The sequence below is a fragment of the Equus asinus genome, chromosome 10, assembly GCF_041296235.1.
Source record: "Equus asinus isolate D_3611 breed Donkey chromosome 10, EquAss-T2T_v2, whole genome shotgun sequence".
Classification (NCBI taxonomy): Eukaryota; Metazoa; Chordata; class Mammalia; order Perissodactyla; family Equidae; genus Equus; species Equus asinus.
Window position 1 is genome coordinate 15,002,054 of NC_091799.1, and position 26,933 is coordinate 15,028,986.

General features: G+C 52.7%; 1 protein-coding gene across 15 annotated transcripts in view; it reads left to right on the top strand.

Annotated features, from left to right (window-relative positions):
- The window catches only part of RAPGEF1 (Rap guanine nucleotide exchange factor 1), a 137,122-nt gene extending 119,477 nt beyond the window's left edge, over positions 1 to 17,645 (top strand). For all 15 annotated transcript variants that reach the window (XM_070518479.1, XM_070518483.1, XM_070518480.1 and 12 more), the window contains 12 exons: positions 904 to 1,015; positions 2,739 to 2,814; positions 5,272 to 5,356; positions 7,524 to 7,616; positions 8,496 to 8,681; positions 9,488 to 9,572; positions 9,704 to 9,798; positions 11,324 to 11,402; positions 11,513 to 11,614; positions 12,980 to 13,077; positions 14,290 to 14,418; positions 15,005 to 17,645. In XM_070518479.1, coding sequence (XP_070374580.1) covers positions 904 to 1,015; positions 2,739 to 2,814; positions 5,272 to 5,356; positions 7,524 to 7,616; positions 8,496 to 8,681; positions 9,488 to 9,572; positions 9,704 to 9,798; positions 11,324 to 11,402; positions 11,513 to 11,614; positions 12,980 to 13,077; positions 14,290 to 14,418; positions 15,005 to 15,155 — 1,291 coding nt within the window. In that variant the 3' untranslated portion in view covers positions 15,156 to 17,645. The remainder of the gene's footprint in view (positions 1 to 903; positions 1,016 to 2,738; positions 2,815 to 5,271; positions 5,357 to 7,523; positions 7,617 to 8,495; positions 8,682 to 9,487; positions 9,573 to 9,703; positions 9,799 to 11,323; positions 11,403 to 11,512; positions 11,615 to 12,979; positions 13,078 to 14,289; positions 14,419 to 15,004) is intronic.
- Positions 17,646 to 26,933: the final 9,288 nt, after the last annotated feature.

Here is a 26,933-nt window from a genome sequence, read left to right on the forward strand (position 1 = left end):
AGGCACTAAAACTTAGGTAAAAATGTGGCCTATGACCACAAGGCCGGCCAGTGCCTCCCAGGCTCCATCATGAGGGTCATAAGAATAAAACGAGAATATGGGGGATGGCAAAGTGCCCACAGACCCAGCATCCACCTGCCCCTGGGATGCCCCCTAGCCACCCTGCACACACCCTCTGTCGGGTGGTTCTCTCCTTGTCCCCCTTCACAAGCAAACTCCTACTCAGCTCTTCAGTCTCAGTTTGTCTGTCCCATCCTCAGGAGGCCTGCCCTGCCCTTTAGACTAGGCTGGGTGCCTTGCTTGTGCTGCTGCTGCCCCGGCTGCTTGTTTTAACATCTGTCTCTCCTGCCAGACCCCGCACCCTGAGGACAAGAGCTGGTCTCCCTGGTTCATGGTTCTCCTCAGTCCCATGGAGAAATGGCCCTCGGGAAAGTCTTGGGGCGTGACGTTCAGATCCTTGCTAACGTGTTCTCCTGTCCTGCTGGCCCTTTGCTGTTCCTCCCCTTGAATACTGACTGTCCACACAGTGGGCCTCCACAAAGATGACTGAGACCATCACTTGGTTAAATAGCTCGATGGAACCTTCTTGATCTTGCTTACCCTTCCATTTACAGATGGAACATGCAGAGAGAGCAGGAAATCTCCCAAGGTCACACAGCTCATCAGAAGCAGAGCTAAAAGTCCCAGCTGCGTCCTGGCTTCTGTCCACTGCTCAGACCCCCCATGGTGGGCCTGGGAAGCAAGTCTGGGCTGCCCATTACAGCTGCAATTCAGGGCAGACAGGCTCAGAGGAGCAGTTCTCTCATGCGGTTCTCGTGCTCCGGCTACTCTTCCTCGGCCTCCAGGCATCTTGGAGCCCAGGGCCTGTTTGACGCTTGCAACACAAACCACTTCTCCTTCCAGGGCCTCAAAGTCACCAGATGCTCCAGAGTCAGCTCAGTCGGAGGAGGAAGTAGACGAGCTGTCCCTCATCGACCACAATGAAATTATGGCAAGGCTGACACTCAAGCAAGAGGTAAGTCCCTCACAGGCCTTAATTTTGCTGAGTCTGGCCCATAAGGAGGGTGAAGGGGCTTTGAGGAGAATGTAACCTTGAAGTGTGTCAAACAGAAAGACCTAAGCGAGGCGTTGAACCCCTGGGTGCTCGCCCCAGGCTCTGAGCTCTGCATCTCATTTATCCCGGTCCAATGCCTAGGCCGTCATGGCTGTGAAAAGATGCCGGGCAAATGGATGAATTTGAGAGTGTCCTGTCCCCTTTGCTGACACTTCTAGAGAGTGATCTTGGGCATGTTATGTAACATCTCTAAGCCCCAAAAGATGGGACTCGGCGAGTGTTGTGAGACTGGAATCCATGGGGGTGCTCAGCACAGACCCCATGCGTACTGAGCCCTCGTTAGTGTAAGATGTTTTTATGTTGTTACTGGTAGATAGCCCACTGTAGTTTGAATGGGGAGACACAAGCCGACTAAGAAATTTCAGGCCTGGCCACTGTGGCAGCTCCGTCCTGTGCCTTGTCAGAAGAGCCTCACTGGTAAAACAGTCCCAACCCTGTCAAGTAAGAGAGGGCAGCCCGAAAGCTTGCGTCTCCCTCCTGCCGTGCGATTCTGGACACACAGAGAGGCAGCCTAGTAAACCAGCCTTGCCCACCCCCAAGGAAGTGGCCGTGTTCCAGACACCTGGACAAGCAGGCAGGCACTGCCCTTGCGCAGTGCTGGGCAGGCTGAGACAGCTGGCCGTGGCAGAGCCGGGGAAGGCAGGCAGGACTGTGGGCTCCTCTCTGAGAGAAGTTATGATTCATGACCCTGGCCAGAAATTTCTTCGGAAATATCAGGTCATGGGCATAGCCACCCCGCCCCCAGCTGGAAATCCAAGACGCTTTCAGGATGCTGCAGTCCAGGGCTGAAAACCCTGGTGCCCTCACGACGCAAGTGCGTCCCCCAGAGTCAGTGCTGAGGCCAGGAGTGGCTCAAAGGCTGTGGGTCGTGTTCCCTTCAGAATTAGAGTGAGGAGCGTTGCGGCCCCAGGGCCAGGCCTAGTGGTGTGCAGCCAGGCCTGCCATTCCTGGCCCTGATAACAGCTCTTTTTGTCTCCAGGCCGGGTTTGTGGGTTCCAGCCTCTGTTTGCCCACGTGGACATAGACCTGTTCTTTAATTGGCAGGCAGTGGTCAGTGGTCATAGTAGCAATGTCAGGTGTAATTGAACATCTTCATGATGCTAAGAAGGGCTCCCTGGGAGAACCCGGGACGTTACGACAAGTGACCTTTCCTTCCATCTGGGGAAACGCTGAGATTTAGGGCAGCTTGCTGCAGTTTTAGGAAGATGAATGTACTTAGAAATAATCCTGCCTGCCTCCCCATGGGGTCCCACCATTCCCAGCATGTGAGAACTTCCCTCCTCGCCCCTCTGGGTGAACAGAGGTGAACAGAGACAGATGGAACTGACGCAGTTGTGTCATTAGAGCACTGTGTCCCGGCATCTGGGCAGCTCCCAGGGCCAGCTACCCCCAGATGATTTTGGAGCTGTGCCCGTCTGCCAAGCACAGAGTGGTGGATGTGCTGGGCGCACAGACTTGGCCTCTGTAGCTGTGCTGCTCTTGGGCTAAGGGAAAGCAGGGGAAAGGAGACTTGGGGTCCCACAACACAGCGTCTTTGTCGTCCCATCCGTGCCCATGACTTCCTGAACCAGCTTTCTCACAGCTGCATTCTGCTTCGTGCGCTCCTTTGCTGTTGTCATTGCAGGGTGACGACGGGCCAGACGTCCGTGGAGGATCTGGAGATATCCTACTGGTCCACGCTACTGAGACAGACAGGAAAGGTACAGCAGTGCTGTCTGCAGTGGCCCTTGTCCATGTCAGAGCTCACTGGATCTGGCTGGTCCTGCTGAAGCCGCAGCATCGCTCGGCCCCACCACACTCTCGTCTCCCCTCCCCCAGCCCTGAGCAGGTCGGAATGATGGTCCTGGTGCTGTTGAGTCACCGTCGGTAGAGCCCACCCTGGGGGACAGGTGGCCTGCGTTCAAAGCCAGGCCCTCTGCTTCCCGCTCTGAGTCTGTCCTCTGTTGGGGCAGGGTGCTGATGGCCCCAGGACCTACAGGACCTACTGCCAGTGCCCCCGCAGTTGGGCCCAGCCTCCCCCCACACTTGTTTTTTTACATTTTTAAAAATTATTAAGGAAGTAAGGTAACAACAATGTTAAAGTAAGTTGTGGAAGGAATTAAAACACCCCAATCTTGAAACGCTAACCCATCAATTTCATTTCGTAGATGACCTCGTCCCTATGTTTTCACAGCAGATTTCCCAAAGTATGTTACACAGAATGGTTCTAGGAATTGTTAAATTATGGAAGGTAGTACAAGATAACATTTACCTTGCAGAAAACTTGAATAATAGAGGAAAAGAAGAAATGGCCCCCACAGACTCTCCGCAGCCACTGTTTTGCCCTCCAGGGTTTCTTTTCCCTTGGTTTCTTCTGATTAGGGCAGAGCCCAGTCCTGGAGACTTTGAGTTCGAATCCTGGGTGGGCCATTCACAGGCTCGGGCAGCCGAGGGCACGTCCTTTCCCTTCCCGGCCGCCGCTGCCTCCGCTCTTTGAAGAGGTTCACATGCCCAGTGGTGGTGGAATTACAGGAGCCGACATGAAACGTGCCTGCATGAAGGGAGCGCTCAGGAGGCGTTCCTTGTCTTCCTTAGAAACAGCCCTCGCTCTGCTCTTCTGCAGTAAACCCTCCTCCATGCCAGGCGGGTCAGAGCTCTTTCCTCAGCCAGGCATGAGGAACAGTTTCCATTTTTGTCCAAAAGTGAAGGGCTGAAGTGGGAGCTGGCTCCAGTCCTCAGCTCTGAGCAGTGAACTCCACTGTCCTGCCAGGTGCGGCCAGCTGTGGCCAAGGCCAAAGGGAGCCCTGCTCAGGAACCTTCCAGTCCATGCTGACTGCCTGGCCAGAGCCTCTGCTGCCTGCTGGGGCTTCTGCTTGGTTTTATTAATGGAAAGATTCTGAGGCTTCACCGAACCCAAGTCATTTGTACCTGGGATGGATCATTGAGGCAGAGGCCCTGGGCCACACAGCAGGCTCCCTGGGCAGCTGGCTTCCTGTGGACCAGAGACCGCACCTGCGGCACTACGACTGGCAGGCCCTGCGGCTCAGGGGCTTGCAGACACAGATCTGATCTCCAGAGGCAGGAGTTAGCTTGTGCTGGACCCGTCTCTGCTTCCGTGCCCAGCTCCTCTTAGACAAAAGTCTAAACTTGACACTGAGCTGAGGGGTGGGGCGTGGGGTCCAGGAAGGAGCCTGAGCACAGTCCTGTTGGACCCTGCTGCGATTCCAACCTGGGAGCCTCCCTCACAACACCTGCTCCACCAGCTGGGCCCAACCCCACAGAGACTCCAACTGCGGGAGCAGGTGTCCGTCATCTTCTCGTTGTCCGGGGAGTGATCGGCAAGGATGGGGACAGGAGCCAGGGCTCTGCCAAGCTGTAATGCTTAGCTGGAGAAGTGGGGCTCCCTGAGATTCCTCCACCCACGGAGTTGGGGGCAAGTGAGAGAAGATAGGGCACAGGGGTCTGTGTGCAGGGAACAGAGGGTAAGCACTGTGTGCTGCTCAGCCTCACAGTGAGGGGCGCAGACTGGAGCGGATCAGGACTTGAACCTCAGCTCCAGCACAGAAGAACTCTGAAGTTCACAAGCTCGGCCAGGTCCTTTGTCTTGGGGAGTGTCCTGCATTTAAAACAGTCCACCCCTTTTTTCTTTAGTGACAGTGACTGCATGTTTGGGAGGGTGCGTCACAATCGCAAATAAACGGGATTGTTGTGATTCTGGAAAGGTTGGGAATCCCTGGCTGGAATCAGCCCTTCCAAGGGGAAGGAGGGTGTGGGTGGAAACTGCCAGCCCGAGTCCCACCCAACTGCTGGCGAGGCTCCTCCCTGTGGGCCTGGCCCTTCCCTGGCCCCTGAGCATGCACGTGTGTATTCCAGCAGCGTGTCAAACTGTGCCCCTTCACCCTTTTCTAAGGTCTCTCAGTATGTGGAAGTTCCCAAGATTTTTGTTCCTGGGCCCTGCCATCTAAACGTATTACCTATGATTTAGCTTCAAAATCCTACTGACAAGTTTGAATTATTTTCTCCATGCCCGTGATGATTAAGACACTGAATTGTCAAGTCTTAGGACGGACAAGAAGCTCTCAGTGTCTGATCAGGGGTGGCAGATACCTGGAGCAGGCATGCCTGGCTCTGTCCCTTGCCAGTGGCAGGCATCACTAATCGCTTGTTTCTCCCTCTAGATTTGGTGTTGTACTGTGAGGCCTTCCTGACCACCTACAGGACCTTTATCACCCCCGAGGAGCTCATCAAGAAGCTGCAGTACAGATATCCTTTCTGGGCCCCCCACCCTGGCTCCACACCTCTCACGCCACAGAGCCTGCCGGAACCAGGAGAGAGAGGAGCCTTCCTGCCCACTCAGCCCTCATGCAGGGGGCCATGTGGCCATGGTAGGCAGCAGCGATGGAGGTGCGCAGCCCTGCTCTGCCGAGTCCTAGCTTTGGGACCTGGGGCAAGGCTTCCTTTGAGCCTCTTTGCTGTCTGTAAAGGGGCTGACGAGACTATATGCAGTGCCCAGAACATAGGGTACTGCCCCATGGCAGTGGGATTGCTGGGTGATTCTGAAGAAGAATTAGGAAGAATTGACATGCCCTGAGGGGGAGGGAGTGAGCTGCAGGCCCCTGGAGAGAGACCCACACCATTGGCACCTGCAGCTTCTCAGAGCTGAGCCCCGGGGCGTTGAGGGTGATGGGTGCGAAGTGTGCAGGGCTTGAGGGAATCCAGACTCAAATGGACCACCTCGGGTAGGCACAGCCACTCCGCCTGCCGGCAGACCCAGCTGTAGATGGAAACTCCACATCCGCCACAGAATCGGCTCCTACCTCTGACCACACGGGCCCACAGGTGCACCCATTCGAGTGTCCCTCCCTGCAGCCGGGGCCCAGGAAGCCCCCGGGGCCCCACAGGGCCCTCTTTCGTTGCCTCTTTCTCGGGTCCAAACCTGCCCGTTCTGCCGAGGCTAACCTGGAGCTGCTGCCCAGGTCCCCTGCTCCTTGGCCACCTCCCGTGTCACAGCCCATGACTGCCATCTGCTGGACAGCTGCTGTCACTCAGGGACAGGAAGTTCCGAGTCCTCCCAGCTCTCCCTGTGCCCTGAGGCTTCCCTGACCTGGAGGCCTCGGTGCCATCCACTCTCCCCTTGCCCCGGCCCTGGAGGCCCTGGTCCCTCAGGACTGAAGTTAGCAGTCCCCATTTGTAGAGACTCAGGCTTCCTCCAGCCTCACGTGCTTGCTTCCTCAGAGCACCTGCTCACAGACCTGGTGCAGCGAATGGTGGTCGCTCACACTCGTTGAGAACTTCCTTGTGTCAGGCCTGATGCTAAGCGTTTGCACGTGTAATCTCTCTCAGCCATAATGCTATTTTGTGTATATGTTATTACCATATTACATATGATGCCATTATGTCACTTCCTATTATGTAATTAAGGAAACTGAGGGTCAGAGAGGTTAAGTGACCCATATGGCTTCTTGGTTGGAGAACAGACACACATGCACATGCACACGCCTCTCTGACTCCAGATACACACTCACACGCGTGCACTCCTCTCTGACTCCAGATACACACTCACACGCGTGCACTCCTCTCTGACTCCAGATACACACACACACATGCACACACGCCTCTCTGACTCCCAAGCTCAGGTTCCAGCGTCCACCCTGCTCGGCTGCTTCAGGTGTGTTAATGGAAACGTTGCAGCATCGAGAGCCTGGGCCTGGCTGGCTGGTGAGCCCTCGTGCTGCAGGCTCCGGGAACCATCCCTGGCATGTGGCTTCTTCCTGAGCCCCCATGGACCACTGGAGAGTAGGTGGGGCAGAGCTGGAGAAGGGTCTAGAGAGTTTACTGAACACAACAGGGTGATAAGAAGCCAGGACCTGAAGGCAGAAATGACAGCCTCAGGGAGGAACTGGTGGTGGTCAGTGCTTAGGGGAAGGGGGCCGATGCGCCTCAGCTGGCCTCTGAAGCTGTGGAAGGATGGATGGGAGCTCACGGCAGGAGTGGAGGATGACACTGTGGGCTCTGCACGTGCCCGGGGACCTGCGGGGGTCAGGGTGGGTGGTTTTGACACCTTTCGCTGCCCAAAGCTCGGCAAAGGCAGTCTGCAGTGGTCAGTAAGTCTCACAGGAGCCTCGGGCTGAACCCCACAGAAAGGCAGGCGTGGGGATGCCGTGGAGACGGTTCTGCAGGCAGGAAAGGGGAGAGGTCGAGAACAGTCCGTGGGGTCAGACAGGTCTGGGCTGGGTCCCGCTCTGCGGCTCTGCCACTTGGCATGTCCTTCGCCTTCTGCAAACCCTCGCTCCCAGACACAATGCCTCGCATGGGCTTCCTGCACACCGTTGATGCCCAGTACACAGTAGCTGGAGGAAGGGAGCCCTCCCGCTCCCATCTCTGTCTCTGCCCGAGCAAGAAGGGCTGTTTCTTTAACCCCCTGCTCCACGTACGAGAAGTTCTCTCCCTTCGCCGACACGTTCAAGAAGCGTGTCAGCAAGAACACGTTCTTCGTGCTGGTGCGGGTGGTGGATGAGCTCTGGTGAGTGCTTCCGCCCTCGGGGTTGTGGGAGGCGGATGGGAGCCCAGCCGGCCTCAGGAGTCTCGGGTTCCCTGCCCAGATGGGGGCGTCTGTCACAGTCCATGTACCTCTCCTGGGGGACGTGCCCACAGAGCCCTGCCCACGGCTCTGGACAGGGCTCGCTCCTGTGTTTTAACATGACCCTGAGGAGAATGACCTGTCCCCTTAGACCAGCCCCGGTCTGGCCCAGATTTCCTCCTGGGGGCCATCCCCCTTGCGTGGAGCTTAGCGCCTCATCCATGGTGAGCCGTGCTCTCAGCCACCAGCACTGGGGAGGCCCTCTCCTGCCCTCCTCCGCTTTCCATGCTCCTCTGACACAGCACTCTCCATTTGCATTCATTTAACAAACACACATCGAGCTGCTCCCTTTCCTAGTTCTGAAGGGACCTTCTGCTGGGGGTATGGCCTTAGTTGCTGACTGCACAGCTGGGAAACCACCAGGTGTGGACAGCGCTCTGCGGAGGAAGTTCAGGGGTGTCTGGTCTGAGGGGCCAGGACCTCTTAGTGACTCATCACCCCGGTGGACCAGGAGTTCCTCCCGGTGGGGTTTGTGTGGGATTTGTCTCTGGAGCACAGGCCCTGGCCTGGTCCCTGGGGCCAGCGTCTGCTGAGGGAATGGCGGTGACTTGTTACCACTGAGACGACTCCCAGCACTTGGGAGTGTGCCCAGCCGTCCCGAGGCCTTGCCTCTTGCTCCCTCCCCACAAGAGCTTTCCTGGCTCTGCTGATCGTGGCCACGTGTCCCTTGGGTACCTTCAGGTGGATTCTGGCCCCGGTGGCAGCAGTCCTCTCCCTGTCCTTGTATTCCTGCCCCTCATCTTGTGGCCCTTGGCCCTTTAGTCTCGTGGAGTTGACGGAAGAGATCTTGAAGCTGCTGATGGAACTGGTCTTTCGCTTGGTGTGCAATGGGGAGCTCAGCCTGGCCCGCGTGCTTCGCAAGAACATCCTGGACAAGGTGGACCAGAAGAAGCTACTCAGGTGTGCCAACGCCGACCAGCCCCTGGCAGCCCGGGGGGTAGCAGCCAGGTGAGCTACCATCCATCCAACCATGGCTCCTCCAGCCCCTGCCTCCGCTGGCAAGAGTTGTGCACAGTAGCTGCCTCTCCATGCCATTTCCCTTAGTGTACCCCACAGCCTCTCGTCCTGGTTCTGCCCAGGCTCTGTGGACAAAGTGCCTCAGGGACAGCCCAGTAGGTTCCCCAGGGCTGGGCCTCTTCTCCAGGGTTATGTTGTGTCACAAGTCCCCTTTTTACCAGGAAGCAGGCAGCAAGGCGTGGAGGGGGGGTTTACAGGAGACAGATTAATGTACTCTGGACTGTGGTCAGCTCTGAATTACCTTCCTGGCGCTAATGTGGCAGCTGTGAACGCTGGCCCAGCCCCCGTGCCATCCTGAAGCTTCCTGAGACCTCGTATAAGGGTTCCTGTCTGGTGCCTGCTCCTCCCCCAGCCACAGGTGTTTGCTGATTTCTCACCCCTTGCTGGTGTCCCAGCTTTCAGGCACATGGCACCAGCTCTGATCTCACGGGGCCCGGGAAGTGGGGTCAGGCTGACTTCTCAGGCAGCTGAGCTGTCCATGGGCTGACGGGGGGAGCTGCAGGATCTGCCCCACAGAGGCTGGAGAGGAAGGAAGGCAGGCACCGTGCTCCCAGGGAGGAGAATGGTCTGGTCCTGACCTGCCGCAGACCCGCAGTGTGGCCTCCCTTCTCCCGCTGTGGAGCGAGGCTTAGGGCCACTACTCCCTCCGGTCTCTCAGCTCTGAGGCCAGCACTGCAGCACGTGCGCAGCTCCTGCCCCTGTTCCCTGACCACTTGCCTCGTGCCCCTGTCTTCCAGGCCAGGGACCTTGCACGACTTTCACAGCCACGAAATAGCCGAGCAGCTGACACTGCTGGATGCTGAGCTCTTTTATAAAATAGAGGTATGGCATGGAGCAGGGTGGGGCTGGGGAGGGCTGTCCCAGCCCCGGCGAGCCGCTTTGAGTGAGAGAGACCACCCCATCACAGGAGAGCCAGAGGGCTCCAGCTCCATCCCATCTACCTCCTTTTTCAGATTCCTGAGGTTTTGCTTTGGGCAAAAGAGCAGAACGAGGAGAAGAGCCCCAACTTGACCCAGTTCACGGAGCACTTCAACAACATGTCCTACTGGTAAGGAGGACGGTGCGAAGCCCCAGTTCTCTGACGGCGGCGCATCGGGATGGGTTCCCGTGTTTTTCTTCACAGAGAGCTCCAACAGCAAGGAGAAGATGCCGCTCCCTTTCATTCCTCCCAGCTCCTCCTGGGGCCTTTGGGCATTAGCTGTGAACTGTAGGCAGCAGAGAGCAAGGGCAGGGCCTGCACGTGGTGCGTCTTGCATGGTAGAAGGGTCACTTGGAGGGCTGCTTGAGGAGGAGTCTGAGACTCAGCAGGAAGAGTGCCAGGAGTGATTAGTATTGTCTGCCCTAGACGGCAGCAGGGGAGGGGGTGTGAAGTTTGCCATCCTGCAATGGTCTTGCCAGTCTCCCCACTGCTAGGCAACCTCAGGGCTGACCCTCACACTGACTCTGCCTGAAAGAAAAGACCAGTTAGCAAAGGAGGGATTCTGCCAGTGCTTTCATTTAGCCTTTCATTCCTAAAATGAGATGAAGCCCAAAGGTGTGTTTATGACCTAGAACAGAGCTGTTGGCTCTTCAAGATGTGACTCAGAAGCGCCACAGCCTCTCGGCGTCCGAGGATGATCGGAGCGTGACAGGCGCACGGTCTGGTGCTGTGGCAGACCCCACCATACACACAGTCCCCCGCTGCCACCAGGGGGACCTCCAGTATTTTTAACATGCTCCAAGCACTGCTTGTTGGAGAAGAATCGGGTCATCCCCCACTTTCCCTGCTTCTCTCCCCAGCGCAGGAAGGGCTCCCCTCCTCAGCAGCGTGTGCTCAGCAGCGGCAACCCAGCGTCCGTTCAGGGTTTTGCCCAGTAGGACGCAGTGGCTTCTGGGCAGATGGAAGCTGCAATCAGCCCTGAGTCAGCCTCTGACCTGGCCCTTGCTGGGTGCAGGAGGCTCTGGGTACACCTCTTAGGGGGCTACCTAGGAAGAGGTGTGGGTGGGGACCCCTGCAGAGCCACGGTCCTCAAGGTGTATCAGTGCAGGGGCCCTTAAGGGGGCAGAAGACGCACAGCAGAGGCAGCACTTCCTCTGAGTGACTGGCAGTGGCCCATGTGAAACCACAGGCAGTCGAGACCACTGTGGGGTCCTCATGCAAGGCCGGGCTTTGGCTTTGGCTGCTGCTCAGGTTCTGAGAAGTGCCCCCCTCGTGTCCGGGAAGGTGGCCTCTTAACCCAAGTGCCAGCTAGTCCTGAGACCACGTGAGGAGCATCGCCCCAGTGGTGCTCGGGGCAGCTCTCGTCAGGAGAGCTGCTTGATCCTCCAAAGCCTTGCCTGCAGGTCAGAGGGCCTAGCCTGGTGTTTGGCTCTGGCCACCAGACCTCTTGTGGCCTCTTGCCTCTCCCTGGATGCCCTGAGCTCCCTGAGAGCCGAGACTAGGGCTACACTGGTGCCTCACCAGCCCTGGGCACTTGGCGGGTGTGGGCTCCTGGCCAGGCAGCACTGGCATCCACGCGCAGCTCCACCAGGCCCACCCTGGGGCCTGCAGGGAGACTGGTCAGCTCAGCTGCGCCCCCACTTGGTCCACGCAGGGTGCGGTCAATAATCATGTTACAGGAAAAGGCCCAGGACCGGGAACGCCTACTCCTGAAGTTCATCAAGATCATGAAGGTAAGCGTGGGCACCGTCCCCAGAACCCGCCCCTTCAGACCGTGCCTGGGAGGCCCCGGGCCTGCTGTCCCTGCCACCTGCCCTCACTGCCACCCCGCCTCTCTCTGCAGCACTTACGGAAGCTGAACAACTTCAACTCCTACCTAGCCATCCTCTCGGCGCTGGACTCAGCGCCCATCCGCAGGCTGGAGTGGCAGAAGCAGACCTCAGAGGTGAGCGGCTGGAGGGAGCCCGTGAGGTAGGAGGCCTGCCTGGCCCTCGGGGGAGCTGCTGTGGCAGGACGTGCTGGGACGGGAATGGACACCCAGACTTGGGCCCCTGTTCCGCCACCTCCCGCTGGACAGCTGGGGGGCCCACCGCCTGCCCTCATCGCCCGTCTCTAAGCTCCAGTCATCGGGCCCTGAGGGGCTCCCTGGTCGGTGCTGGGCTCGTCACATCACAGCGCCCTGCTGCCCGTGCTGCAAGCCCGTGCCTGGGTCCCAGCTTCCCCTCCTTCCTCCCTTCGGCCCCTGCTTCTGATCGGGCTGCTCTGGGCTGGGGGCCACGTTAGGCAGCTGGGGCGTACTGTGAAGGCCAGACATCTTACTAGGCGGGTTTCTTCAGGGTGAGTGCTAAAGGGAAAGAACAGGGTGCTGGCGAGCTTGTGGCCAGGTGCTCTGGCCCTGCCTGGAGTCAGGGAGGCCGCCGAGGAAGTGTTGAACACACCAAGACCCAAGTAGGAGGAGTTTCCTGGGAAGGCAGGGGAGTTCCCATCAGAGGGGACAGAGCAGTGCAGACCAGGAGCAGTGGGGAGCAGCAGGACAGAGGCCAGCATGGCTGCATCCCTGAGGAGGGGACCGGCTCTGGATCACGAGGGCCTCAGGGAGACTGGCGAGGAATTGGACATGTATCCTTGTGTAGGAGCTGGTCCTTGGGAAGGGAGGCAAAGCCCTTGGGGCTCAGTGTTGGCTGAGCCACCTGAGGGTCGTCTCATGAGCCGACATATAGGCACAGTTATAAAACAGTGTTGTGTAGAAAAGTAGGACATTCACACTGGCTGCTCCAAGAACACGTACGAGGTCCTGAGGAGGCAGAGGCTTCCTGGAGGAGGTGACACATCAGGCTGAGAGGCACCTAACAGGCAACAAAGCAGGCGAGTGGCATTCCAGGCAGGGGGCAGGAGTGGCTCCATCAGGTCACCTGCCATCCCTGGTGGACTCTGCCTTGAGTGCAGTGAAGAGTGAGGGAGGGCTCGGAGCCGGAGTGACATGGTCCAGCGTGTTTTAGGAGCTCCCTCGGGCTCGCCCAGTGGAGCAGAACCCAGGCAGAGCCCAAGCTCCAGGTCCCATACCTGGGGGTGCTGGTGGCCCAGAGACATGGTTCTGAGCAGGCACAAGCAGCCTCGTGGCCCGTGTGTCCACGGGAGGCCTGTTCTCCCTGCAGCCAGAGCAGGGCCTGGGTTCGGGTCTGGGTTTGTATGTGTGGGCACCCTTGAGCGTCGGTGGAGGGGAGGTGATGTGTGGGTTGGCGAGGAGGGGCCAGGGCTCGGTGCCCAGCATTGTCCCTGTGCTCATGCATGCCACATGCCCCCTGCCCAGGGCCTGGCCGAGTACTGCACGCTGATTGACAGTTCGTCCTCCTTCCGCGCCTATCGGGCCGCCCTGTCTGAGGTGGAGCCACCGTGCATCCCGTACCTGTGAGTAGAGCCTCCGGTGGATTGGCCCCTTGACCTGGGGAAAGCGTGTCAGGCTCAGAGAAGCCCTTGCTTAAAGGTTTCCGTCTTAGGCTTTAATGCGAACTATGCCCCTTGTTACACAATGGAAACAGAAAAGAAGAGGTCGAGTGAGAGTGATCCTCTTCCCTGTCTCCCGGGCCTGTCTCCTTCCCTCGTCTGCCAGTACACGTGCTCAGGCGTGTGTGGGCAGGTGCGGGTGGCACCGTGCTCTATTCCAGTGGTCCTCAAACCTGACTGCATGTCACAACCTGCGGGCCCCCCGGCACCCCAGGAACCCTGAGAGCATTGATGTAAAGAAGCTCAGAGGGTCTCCCCAGTGTGGACCATGGGATGGAGTCAATACCTGTTTCATGGAAAAGGATCCTGTGGTCACAGAAGCTTGGGAAATCGTGGAAAAATCAAAGCTAAACCAGTTTCTTTGTTGCAGGACTTATTAGAGCCCTTAACATACTAGTGGACATTGGGAATCTCCAAAAGAAGGGTAGAAGGCTCAGCACCACCCCAGGGCTGAGAGTGTGATGGAATGTCGCCCAGGGTTGGGGCTGCCTTGAGGCCTTCGCCCTCAGAGATACAGATCTTGCAGCCAGTGACCCTCTCCTTGCCTCCTGGCCTCTCCACCCTCACTGACTGCTAACCCACTTTCCCATCAGGCGTCCGCATCTGGGCTCCTGAGAGGGCGTCCGCCATGCCCTTGGGCTGGGCTCTCCCTGGGTGGAAGGACTGCCCCATCGCTCGTCTTGTGGCTTCATGCCCTCTGCATTTAGAAGCACTTTGCCCCACCTGTTCAAAGGGAGGGGATCTCCCTGCCCTCCAGTTTGGGGTGTTATTTTTTCCTGTTCGTTTATTAGGTTTGCATCAGCAAACCCACAGCCCTGCCAGCACGTGCTGCAGCCATCGGGTCCCTGACAGGCCCCTGCAGGCTGGAACAGTCCTTGAAGGGCCTCTGAGGCAGGGAGGCATTCGAGGCTCTTCCAGGACCTGGCCTGCCCAGGGACCCAGAGCTTGCGAGTCAGGAATTCATGCTGGAAGAAATACACACAGCCTAGAGACACGCTCGTGGGCCTGGCAGCTGCTCGGGCACAGCCCAGAGGCATGGGCCCAGTTGGGCTGGGCTTGTCCTCTGGCTTCTGAGCTGCTCTCCAGAGCAGTAACTGTCTTCTCCGTCCGCCGAAGGGGGCTCATCCTGCAGGACCTCACCTTCGTTCACCTGGGAAACCCAGACTATATTGACGGGAAGGTGAATTTTTCCAAACGGTGGCAGCAGTTCAACATCCTCGACAGCATGCGGTGCTTCCAGCAGGCGTGAGTGCTGCCGCCCAGTGGGCCAGGGCTGGGGGGCACACCAAACCCTTGGCTGCTAGGACCCTGAGCAGAGATGGGAGGTGACAAAGGCCCAAGGGGGATCTGACCCCTGCGTCTTCCAGTTTGTCTGGATGACATGAGAAAGTGCTCGTCGGGGCTAAGCACAGTGTGGCCCAGGGCCCGTACCCAGAGTCGGTAGTCAGCTTGTCTTCCGTGTTTCCAGTACAGGGAAGCTGGGGGCCAGACTTGCTGCAAGGAGGAGGCTGGCAAACGCTAGCCTAGCTGGATCCAGGGCGGGGGGCGGGGGAGGTGGCAGTGCTTGGGCCTCAGTTCCTGCAGACCCGCTGGGCTGCAGGGGTGCTGCTCGGGAGACCTTGTAGGGAGCAGAGAGAGCCCAGCTTTAGGGTCCAGCTCGTGCCACGTGCTGATGGCCTCAGCTCCGAGCACTGGCGTCTTCCCTGCAGCGTGTGGGCAGCAGCAGCCCCTGCCTTGTCAGTCTGCTGGGTTGGCGCAGGTGGCCCTGAGAGACCATCAGGTTGTCGGGCCCACACCGGCTCTCACTGCCTGCCTCCCCGCTCCCCCACAGGCATTATGACATCCGGAGAAATGACGACATCATAAACTTCTTCAATGACTTCAGTGACCACCTGGCTGAGGAGGCCCTGTGGGAACTCTCCCTGAAAATCAAACCCAGGAACATAACAAGGAGGAAAACAGACCGGGAAGAGAAGACCTAGGGGCAGGCGCCGCGAGTGAGGAGAGCGCTCCAGGGGCTCTGAGCACGGCTCCGAGCCAGGAAGGAACTGTGGACCTGTCGCCTGGCGGCGGCCCGCTCCCTGGGCAGGCTGCAAGAGTCCCGGCCTGAGAGCCACAAGGCCAGCCAGGCCTCTGCTGTGCCGGGCGGCAGCCCGCGGCAGTGTCCTGCCCCTCTCCTCCGCAGGAGCGGACCCCGCAGCCCACCGTGGAGCCAGCAGGCAGGTCTAGGACTGATTTGTGAACCGGGGGTTTTCGGTTTTGGTTTTTGGTTTCTGCTTTCACTTCTGTCTCCCCCCTCCCCGCTCCCCCTGCCTGGGAGCAGCACAGGGACGTCATTAGCAGACCAAGAACAGTGGGAACCTTCACCCCTCCCTAAGTTCCAGGGTCCTAACTCTGCTGAAATGACAAATGAGCGACCAGGCATGAAGGACGGGGGCATTTGGGTGGGTGGGCAGAGAGGACACGGGGAGGCTCCTTGAACTTTCCGGACTCTGCTTTTTAAAGTGGAGGATGGGCTCAGCTTGTTCCCTGGCCCAGCAGGGTACGACAGGTGGCCTCTCAGCAGCCCTGGAGCGCCTGTCATGGTACTGGCCCTCAGAACTGTCTGCTGCCGCCACAGGGCCCTCCCGAGCTGGGGCAGCGGCAGTGTCTGTCATCTTTTTGTCCCTGCATCACCCCCGCCAGCGTCCCACTGGCCCTCATCCCATCATCTGGCGCCGTGGGGAGCTGGGAAGAGGAGATTGGAGCAAGGGAAAACTTTACATCCAAGAAACACATTTTATCTGAGCTGGGCCCGTAGCTCTTGTGGGTTCATTCAGAGAGGAGAGAGTGGAGGGGCGTTTCTGTCCCGGGAAGGCCAGCGGCCCCTCCTCTGTTGCTTGCTGTGTGCCTTAAACTCCATCTCCTGCCCTCCCGCCTCGCCGGCCCCTCCTGCTGTCTCCATCCTGCTGGGGCCAGAGGGGCCCTCTCTGTGAAGGACGGGGTGTCCCTGAGAGGGCAGGGGCCTGGCTGCGGAGGTGCCTCCTGAGGCTGACCGCCACGGCTCTCCCAGCGCCTGGCAGTCTGGCTCTCCTCTGGCAGAGCTGCTTCAGGAGCAGGTGCCCTTTCCCACCTCCTCGTTCAGAACCACTCGCTGCTGAGGTTGACAATCTGGGGCCAGCTTTGCAGGGGGTCTCCGCACACAGAGGTGCCGGCTCTGTGGCAGCCGCACGTGGGCCTGCGGGCAGGGTGCCCGTCGGAACTGGACAGCGGCCTCTGCGCCTCCCCTGTCCTGTTTGCATGATTGAGTGGTCACTTCTCCTGGGTTTGGGGCTTGGTCAAGCAGACTCCAAGATCTACCTGTGCTTAGTCCAAATTAAAAAGAACAAAGAAAAGTCAAAAGCAACATCTGTTGATTAGATTTTTCTCAAGGAGACAGCCATGTCCCTTGGAGTCCTTCATGGGTGTTTGAGCAGCTTTCATCAAGAATATGTGGGCTGGTTTTCCTGTCGTTTGTGCGTCCTGGACACAGAGGGGAGAGATCTGTGAAATGTCAGTCGCAACCTCCTCTGCCAGTGATGCTGCGGCCAGAACATGTCACTTTATTATTTAAAGAGTGTGTGTAGAGTCGCTGTTGATGAACAGTATTGTGTGTGGGTTGGGTTTTAGTTTGTTCCCGCATTGTCCTCTCATTTCAGGCTTTCCTCTTCCTTTCTACCTTGCCTCTCGCCCAGGCCCAGCTCGGTTGACTGCTGCTGTGTGTGCGTGGGGGCCTCTGTGTGGTATGACCTGCCGGTCTCTGTGTTTTAGCCTCAGAAAGCCAGCCGCTTGCATGCGTCTGCAGATGGGTGCATGTCCGTGGTCGGGGTCTGTCCTCAGGCAGGAGCTGGCCAGGTCGGGGCTTCACCTTCCCTCAGTTAGAACAGACCCTGCACGCACACCCCCGCCACAGGCCGTGCCTGCTTCTCTCTGGGATCCCTCGGCTGTCTGAGCAGATGTGCTGGGCCCCAGGCGGGCAGTACGGGTGGGCGAGGTGCCGGCGTGTCCAGTGACCAGCAGGGGACAGCAGGCACGGTGTGTGCTGTCACTTATTGGCTGACAGGCTCCCCGGCCCTGCGCCTCACGAGTCACCCGCCTGGCTTTGCTTTGTCTGAGGCGCCGGGGCAGGGTGTGGGAGTCCATCCTTAGGACAGACAGACCCAATCAGGACGATTTGGCTCCCTGCAGAGTCAGTGCCCACCTGCAGGTGTGGCAGCCAGGGAAAGGGCAGGCGCATGCCCTGTCTGAACCGAACCCCACTTCCGACGAGCCCCTCCCTCCCCTGCCCCACGCCTCCCCATGTTACATTGTAATATAGGTCCTAAACTAACCTGGCTGATAGTGGCATCTTCCTGCGGACATTTCAAACCTGTAACTTTTATATGAAAGGAAAATAAACACAGACAAAAGCCACCGCCCAGGTGTGTATGCTGTCTGTCAGTGTCAAAGCGACAGTCCTGCCTCTTTTCTGTGCCCTCCTCGTGGGTGGGGCCCCCGGCACACTAAGGGTGTGGTCCTGCTCCCAGTCCCTGGACCTGCTTGCTGTTGTGGGGCTCGTCCTGGCAGAGTGGCATGGATGTCACCAACTCCTTTCCAGAACGTCCCCTCCAAGGTCTTGTGCCTCAGAAGTGGGTCAATGCCCAAAAGCTGTACTGCCCCCTGACCCCCAGCGTCCTGGTATAGACTGGCATTTCCAGGGTAGAACTCAGGGAGCACAGGCTGTGTGGAGCCACTTTCCAGAGCCCCAAAGGCGCTGTGTTTGAAAGTACGCCTTTGGCAGGGTTCTGCCCCTACTACCCGGACCGCGGGCTGAGGCACGGGCCCTGCCCACCTCTGTGGGAGCAGTGGAGCCCCTGCACCCCGCTCAGGAGTGAGGTGACCGCTGGGCTCTGGTCCCTTCTCTGCCTGGGCTGGGCGGTGTCTGCTGCACACCAGGTGAGCCGTTGGACTGACTCCCAGCCCACTTGTCATCTCCGTTCACCATCCTCCCAGAGCCATCTCACGCCAGTCGACGTGCCCGTCCCCCCGGCACCTCTTCTGCAGTGAGACTGAGCACCTGGGTGCAGAACCCAGGGCTTTGGGCCCTACAGAAGGTGCCCACAGGGCTGGGAACCGGGCAGAGAGAAAGGCCAGCATCTCCCAGCAGATCCCCCCTCAGGTGGCCTCCCCGGCCTTCCCCGAAAGGTGGCAGCTTAAAAGGATATCCCTTTAAGGGGGGAGCAAGTATTCCTGGGCTGGTCACACTGTTAGGATCTGACAGAAAGGATCCCAGGCCTCTAGGGAGCCCTCTGTCGTCCCCTCAGCTGTTTACCAAACACGCAGCATGGGCCAGGCGTTGCCACGAAGCCTCCCAGAGCCTTGGCGACAACTGAACTTCCCTGCTTCTCCCCTTCACTAGTTGTAGTTCAAGCAAGTTACTCAGCCACTTGTACCTCAGTTTCCCCATTACCTGCTGTTGTCCATTTGACTGATAAGCACACTGAGGCCCAGAGAGAGACCAGTCGGCTCCTGAATCCTCCACTCCCGTCTTCCCCACCAGCCAGCAATGCCAAGAACTGTCCTGATCTGGTCCCAGCCCCCACCCCAGGCAACCAGGCAGTGACAGCAGGAGGTGACAGGCCAGGTGTGGAACTCAGGCCTGAGCCTGCCAACCAGGGCTGCAGGCTGCAGCTGCTGCAACCCACCCTGGTCTTAGGTGACTGGCAGTGGGGGCAGATTAAAACTCTGGGTTCCATCCCCACCCAGAGGGTCCCCTCCCAGGGCCTGGGAATCTGCATGTCTAGCCAGTGACTCAGGAGGCGTGGATGCCCCTCTGAGAGCTGCTCTTCCCCGGCCACGCCTGTGTTCAGACCCGGAGCCAGGTCTGGCCACGGGTGGCACAAGGCCAGGCTTCTGGAGCGCGATGGCCACGTGCTGCTCCCCCAGCGGGATGGGGCGGGCCACACGCATTCACTCAGACCATCTTTCATCCGTCCGTTCATGCGTTCACTGGTGGCACATGACTTAGGAACCTGGCGAGGCAGCTTTGGGGTCATTCTAGTCCTGCATTTGCTGGGGACATGCTGGAGGACTTTGGCCCTTGGCTGATAAGGGCTCTGGTCCTGGCCCTGCACCTGATAAGCCAAGTGACCTTGGGTAGGTGGTCCCTTCTCTGTTCCCCAGTCTCTCCAGCTGGTAATTACTGCTTCTCCCTCCTCAGGTCTGTGAAGGCTCAGGGAGTTAACACCCAGAATAGTCTCTGGTGAGCTGTCACCACCGTGAGTACTTGTCGAGCTTGTGCTGGGTACCACGCACTTCGCTGAGCACTTTACCTCGTTAAGTTCTCTTAATTAGAAGAAATCACACAAGTGATGTATTACAACCATGATAAATGCTACAAAGAAGAGGTACTTGACATTAAAGAAATTAAAGCTAGTTTGAAATCCACTTATAAACATCAGGTCCAGACAGGCTTAACATGCAGTTTATGCCAAAGCTTCAGCCTCACACAAACGCTCCTAAGAACGGAAGAAGGGGAAACGCTTCTCAACTTGTTTTACGAGTGAAACACAACCTTGACGTCAATCCAGACAAGGACAGTACAAGTAAATTACAGGCAAATGCAGATGCAAAACTTCTGAGATAATCTTAGCAACCCCAAACCAGCAATGTATAAAAATCAGTGCACCCTGAGCAACTCGGGCTCATCCTCAAATGCAAGGATGGAGTGATGTCGGTAAGTTGGTGAATGTACTTGAGCCCATGTGTTAGACCCTCATTTGGGCAGCCTGGGCTGGTGTGCCTCCCCTTCCTGGGCATGGGCAAGACTCTGCTTCCCGGCCCCTCGCACGTAGGCCCATGAGATCTAAGGGGCAGAGATACGTGCCTCTTTGGGTTGGGGACTTAAGAATGCATGTGCCACCTCCATGCTTACTCTTATCCCCCTGTGACAAACTTAGGTTCCAGGTGCTGAGATGGCACAGACCCAAGCGGAGGGAGCCCAGACAGGGACTACCCCCACTGTCCCACATGGGACTTTACATGAAAGAAAACTGAACTTGTGCTAACTGAACTAGTGAGATTTCATGGTTTATAAATTTTCACAACATGGCCTGGCTTCTCCTGAATTCACCACATTAACATTAAAGGAAGAACGACGTATTATCATTTCAGTAGTCAGAAAGGCCTTTGTTAAAAAGGCAAAACCCATTCAAACTTTTATTTCAAAAAAAACAAACTCAGGCTGGCCCAGTGGCATAGTGGTTAAGTTCATGTGCTCTGCTTCGGCGGCCTAGGGTTCACTGGTTCAGATCCCAGGCACAGACCTACATGCCACTCATCAAACCATGCTGTGGGGCGTCCCACATACAAAATAGAAGAGGATTGGCACAGGTGTTAGCTCCAGGCCAGTCTTCCTCACACAATACAAACAAAAACTTCTTCATTAAATAGAAATTGAAAACTTCCTTAATCTGATAAAGGTTACCTTCCCAAATCCTATGCAAACATTATAGTTAGTGGTGAAACTCAAAGCATTTCGTTTAAAATCTGAACAAGGTCAGGATTCTGACAACTTTGTTCATTACTGTACTGGAGATCCTAGCCAAGGCTGCAAGAAAAGAAAAATAACCAAGAGATTACTAAGAAAATCTATCAAGGTGGTTACCTGTGCAGTCAGATAAAAATTAGACATATTTCTATATACAAGCAACAATTAGGAAACAATTCTTAAAGGATACCATTTATACTAGCATCACAAGTGTTAAGGTACTAGGAAGAAACCCAGCAAAAGATGTATGAGAGCTTTATAGGAAAAATAATAATCCAGCAAGAGGATATAATATTTGTAAATATTTATGCACCTGACAGAGCATCTAAATATATAAAGCAAATATTAACAGACATAAAGGAGAAACAGACAGCAATACGATAATAATAGGGGACCTAGTACCCCACTTACACCAATGGATGCATCACCCAGACAGAAAATCGAAGGAAACGTTGGTCCGAAATGACACATCAGACCAGGTGGACTTAACAGATATATACAGAACAGTCCATCCAAAAGCTACAGAACACACATTCTTCTCAAGCACACATGGAACATTCTCCAGGATAGATCACGTTACATCACAAAACAAGTCTTAATAAATTTGAGAAGACTGAAATCATATCAAGCATCTTTGCAGACCAAAATGTATGAAACTATAAATCAATTACAAGAAGAAAACTGGAAAATTCACAGATATGTGGAGATTAAACAACATGCTACTGAACAACCAACGGGTCAAAGAAGAAATCAAAAGAGAAATCAGAAAGTACCTTGAGACAAATGAAAATGGAAACACAACACACCAAAACTTACAGGATGCAGCAAAAGCAGTTCTAAGAGAGAAGTTCATAGCAATAAATGCCTACATCAAGAAACAAAAATCTCAACCTAACTTTCCACCTTAACGGACTAAAATAAGAAGAAACAAAGTCCAAAGTTAGTAGAAAGAAGGAAATAACAAAAATCTAAGCAGAAATAACTGAAATACGGACTAAAATGACAATAGAAAAGATGAAACTAAGCTTGTTGTTTGAAAATATAAACAAAATTGAGAAACCTTTAGCTAGACTCACCAAGAAAAAAAGAGAGGACACAAAACCAGAAATGAAAGAGGAGGTGTTACAACTGACATCACAAAAATAGAAAGGAAACTACTACTACTAAGGAACTACTACAAACAATTATATGCCCACAAACTTGACAACCTAGAGAAATGGATAAATTCCTAGAAACATACAGTCTAAACAAGACAGAATCGTGAAGAAAGAGAAAATCTGAACAGACTTATTACTAATAAGGAGATTGAATCCGTAATCAAAAACCTCCTAACAGACAAAAGTCCAGGACAGCTTCACTGGTGAGTTCTACCAAACATTCAAAGAAGAATTAATACTAATCCTTCTCAAACTCTTCAAAAAAATAGGAGGAAATACTTCTAAACTTTTTCTGAGGCCGGCATTACCCTGATACCAAAGCCAGAAGAGGGAGACAAAAAAAAGAAAATTACAGGCCAATATCCCTCAAGAACACAGATGCAAAAATCCTCAACAAAATATCAGCAAACCAGATGCAACAATACATTAAAAGGATCATCCGCCATGATCAAGTGGAATTCATTCCAGGGATGCAAGGATGGCTCAACATCAATGTGATGCACCACATTAACAAAATGAAGGATTAAAATCATATGATCAGCTCAACAGATGCAGAAAAAAATACTTGACAAAATAATTCAGCATCTATTTATGATAAAAACTCTCAACAAAGTGGGTTTAGAGGGAATGTACCTCAACATAGTAAAGGCCATGTATGACAAGCCCACAGCTAACATCATAGGCAATGGTGAAAAGCTGAAAGCTTTTCCTCTAATACCAGGAACAAGACAAGGATGTCCATTCACCACTTTTATTCAACGTAGTATTGGAAGTCCTAGCCAGAGCAATTAGACAAGAAAAAGAAAAGGCATCCAAACTGGAAAGGAAGAAGTAAAACTGTCACTATTCATAGATGACATGATATCATATGTAGAAGACCCTAAAGACTCCACCAAAAAACTGTTAGAATTAATAAATGAGTTCACTAAAGTTGCAAGACACAAAGTCAATATACAGAAATCGGTTGCATTTCTATATATTAATACCAGGCTATCAGAAAGAGAAATTAAGAAAACAATCCTATTTACAATTGCATCCAAAAGAATAAAATACTTAGGAATAAATTTAACCAAGGAGGTGAAAGATCTGTGCACTGAAAATTAAAAGACATTAATGAATTAATAGAAAGATAGTCTGTGCTCATGGATTGGAAGAATATGTTAAAATGTCCATCCTACACAAAGCAATCTACAGATTCAATGCAATCTCTATCAAAATTCCAATGGCATTTTTCACAGAAATAAAAAACAATCCTAAAATTTGTATGGAACCACAAGACCTTGAATAGCCACAGCAATCTTAAGAAAGAACAACAAGCCAGGAGGCACCATGCTCCCTGATTTTAAACTATATTACAAACCTATAGTAATCAAAACAATACAGTATTAGCATAGAAACAGAGACGTAGAGCAATGGAACAGAATAGAGAACCCAGGAATAAACCCACACATATATGGTCAATTAATTTATGACAAAAGAGCCAAGAACATACCATGGGGAAAGGACAGTCTCTCCAATAAATGGTGTTGGGAAAACTGGACAGCCACATGCAAAAGAATGAATCTGGACCCCTAACTTACACCATACACAAAAATCAACTCAAAATGGATTAAAGACTTGAATGTAAGACCTGAAAGCATAAAACTCCTAGAAGAAAGTATAGGCAGTTACCTCCTTGACATCGATCTTGGTGATGACTTTGGATTTGACACCAAAAGCAAAAATAAACAAGTGGGACTACATCAAACTAAAAAGCTTCTGCACAGCAAAGGAAACCACCAAGAAAATGAAAAGGCAATCTACTGAATGGGAAAAAATATTTGCAAAATATATATCTGACAAGAGGCTAATATCCAAGATATATTTTTTAAAACTCATACAACTCAGTAGCAAAACAACCAACAATATGATTAAAAAATGGGCAGAGGATCTGAATGGACATTTTTCCAAAGAAGACATACAGATGGCCAACAGGTACATGAAAAGATGCTCAACATCACTCGTTGTCAGGGAAATGCAAATCAAAACCACAATGAAATATCACCTCACACCTGTTAGAATGGTTATTATCAAAAAGACAAGAAGTAAGTGTTGGAGAGGATGTGGAGAAAAGGGAACCCTTGTACACTGTTGGTGGGAGTGTAAATAGGTGCAACCACTATAGAAAACAGTATGGAGGTTCCTGAAAAGACAAAAATAGAACTACCATGTGATCCAGCAGTTCCACTTCTTGGTATGCATCTGAAAGAAAACACTGATTCAAAAGGATATGTGCACCCCTGTGTCCACTGCAGGATTATTTCCAACAGCCAAGACATGGGAACAAGCTAAGTGTCCACTGATGGATGAATGGATAAAGAAAATGTCGTGTGTGTGTGTACAATGGAATATTATTCAATCATAAAAATGAATGACATCTTGCCATTTGGGACAACACAGATGGACCTTGAGGGCATTATGCTAAATGCAGTAGGTCAGAGAAAGACAAAAAATGTGTGATCTCACTTCTAGGTGGAATCTGAAAAAAGCAAAAAACAAAAACTTCAAGCTCATAGATACAGAGAGATACAGAAATACAGACTGGTAGTTGCGAGAGGCGGGGAGTGGGCGAAATGGGTAAAGGGAGTCAAAAGGTACAAACTTCCAGTTATAAAATAAGTTGTGGGGATGGAAGGTCCAGCCTAGTGACTGTAGTTAATAATAGCGTATTGCATATTTGAAAGTTACTTATAAAGTAGATCTTAAAAGATGTCATCATACTTATATCAGACAAAGTAGACTTCAAAGCAAAACAGATAAAGAAGGACAAAGAGGGGCAGTTTATAATGATAAAAGGGACACTCCACCAAGAAGACATAACACTTATAAATATATACACACCCAACACAGGAGCACCAAAGTATGTAAGGCAACTATTAACAAAACTAAAAGGAGATATCAACAACAATACAATAATAGCAGGGGACCTCAACACCCCACTAACACCAATGGATAGATCATCCAGACAGAAAGTCAACAAGGAAATTATAGAATTAAACGAAAAACTAGACCAGATGGACTTAATAGATATATAGAGAACACTCCATCCAAAAACAGCAGGTTACACATTCTTCTCAAGTGCTCATGGAACTTTCTCAAGGATAGACCATATCTTGGGAAACAAAGCAAGCTTCAACAAATTCATGAGGGTTGAAATACTATTAAGCTTCTTTTCCGATTGTAATGCTATGAAACTAGAAATCAACTACAAGAATAAAGCTGGGAAAGGGGCAAAAATGTGGAGACTAAACAACATGCTACTGAACAAACAATGGATTATTGAAGAAATTAAAGAATAAATCAAATATTATCTGGAGACAAATGAAAATGAAAACACACCATACTGACTCATTTGGGACGCAGCAAAAGCGGTCCTAAGAGGGAAATTCATTGCAATACAGGTTCACCTCAATAAACAAGAAAAATCTCAGCTAAGCAATCTCAAATGACACCTAACAGAATTAGAAAAAGAAGAACAAACAAAGCCCAAAGTCAGTAGAAGGAGGGAAATGATAAAAATTAGAGCAGAAATAAATGAAATTGAAACAAAAAAGACAGTAGAAAGGATCAATGAAACAAAGAGTTGGTTCTTTGAAAAAATAAACAAAATTGACAAACCCTTAGCCAGACTCACTAAGAAAAAAAGAGAGAAGACTCAAATAAATAAAATTAGAAATGAGAGAGGAGAAATCACAACGGATACCACAGAAATACAAAGGATCGTAAGAGAATACTGTGAAACACTATATGCCAACAAATTGAACAACCTAGAAGAAATGGATAAATTCTTAGACTCCTACAACCTACCCAAACTGAAGCAGGAAGAAATGGAGAATCTGAATAGACCAATCACAAGTAAAGAAACCGAAACAGTAATCAAAAACCTCTCCAAAAATAAGAGTCCAGGACCAGACGGCTTCTCTGGAGAATTCTACCAAACATTCAAAGAAGATTTAATACCTATCCTTCTCAAACTATTCCAGAAAATTGAGGAAGATGGAGCACTCCCTAACACATTCTATGAAGCCAACATCACCCTGATCCCAAAACCTGACAAGGACAACACAAAGAAGGAAAACTACAGGCCAATATCACTGATGAACATAGATGCAAAAATCCTCAACAAAATTTTGGCAAACCGAACACAGCAATACATTAAAAAGATTACACACCACAATCAAGTGGGATTTATACCAGGGACACAAGGATGGTTCAACATCTGCAAGTCAATCAACGTGATACACTACATTAACAAAATGAGAAACAAAAACCACATGATCATCTCAATAGATGCAGAGAAAGCATTCAACAAGATCCAACATCCATTTATGATAAAAACTCTCAATAAAATGGGTATAGAAGGAAAGTACCTCAACATAATAAAGGCCATATATGACAAACATACAGCCAACATCATACTCAATGGACTAAAACTGAAAGCCATCCCTCTGAGAACAGGGACAAGAGAAGGGTGCCCACTCTCACCACTCTTATTCAACATAGTACTGGAGGTTTTGGCCAGAGCAATTTGGCAGGAAAAAGAAATAAAAGGAATTCAAATAGGCAATCAGGAAGTGAAACTCACTGTTTGCAGATGACATGATCTTATATATAGAAAACCTCAAAGAATCCATTGGAAAACTATTAGAAATAGTCAACATCTACAGCAAAGTTGCAGGGTATAAAATCAACATACATAAATCAGTAGCATTTTATACTCTAACAATGAACTAACAGAAAAAGAACTCAAGAACTCAATCCCATTCACAATCGCAACAAAAAGAATAAAATACCTTGGGATAAATTTAAGCAAGGAAGTGAAAGACCTATACAACGAAAACTACAAGACTTTCCTGAAAGAAATTGAGGACGACATAAAGAGATGGAAAGACATTCCATGTACATGGATTGGAAGAATAAACATAGTTAAAATGTCCATACTACCTAAAGCAATCTACAGATTCAATGCTATCCCAACCAGAATCCCAATGACATTCTTTACAGAAATTGAACAAAGA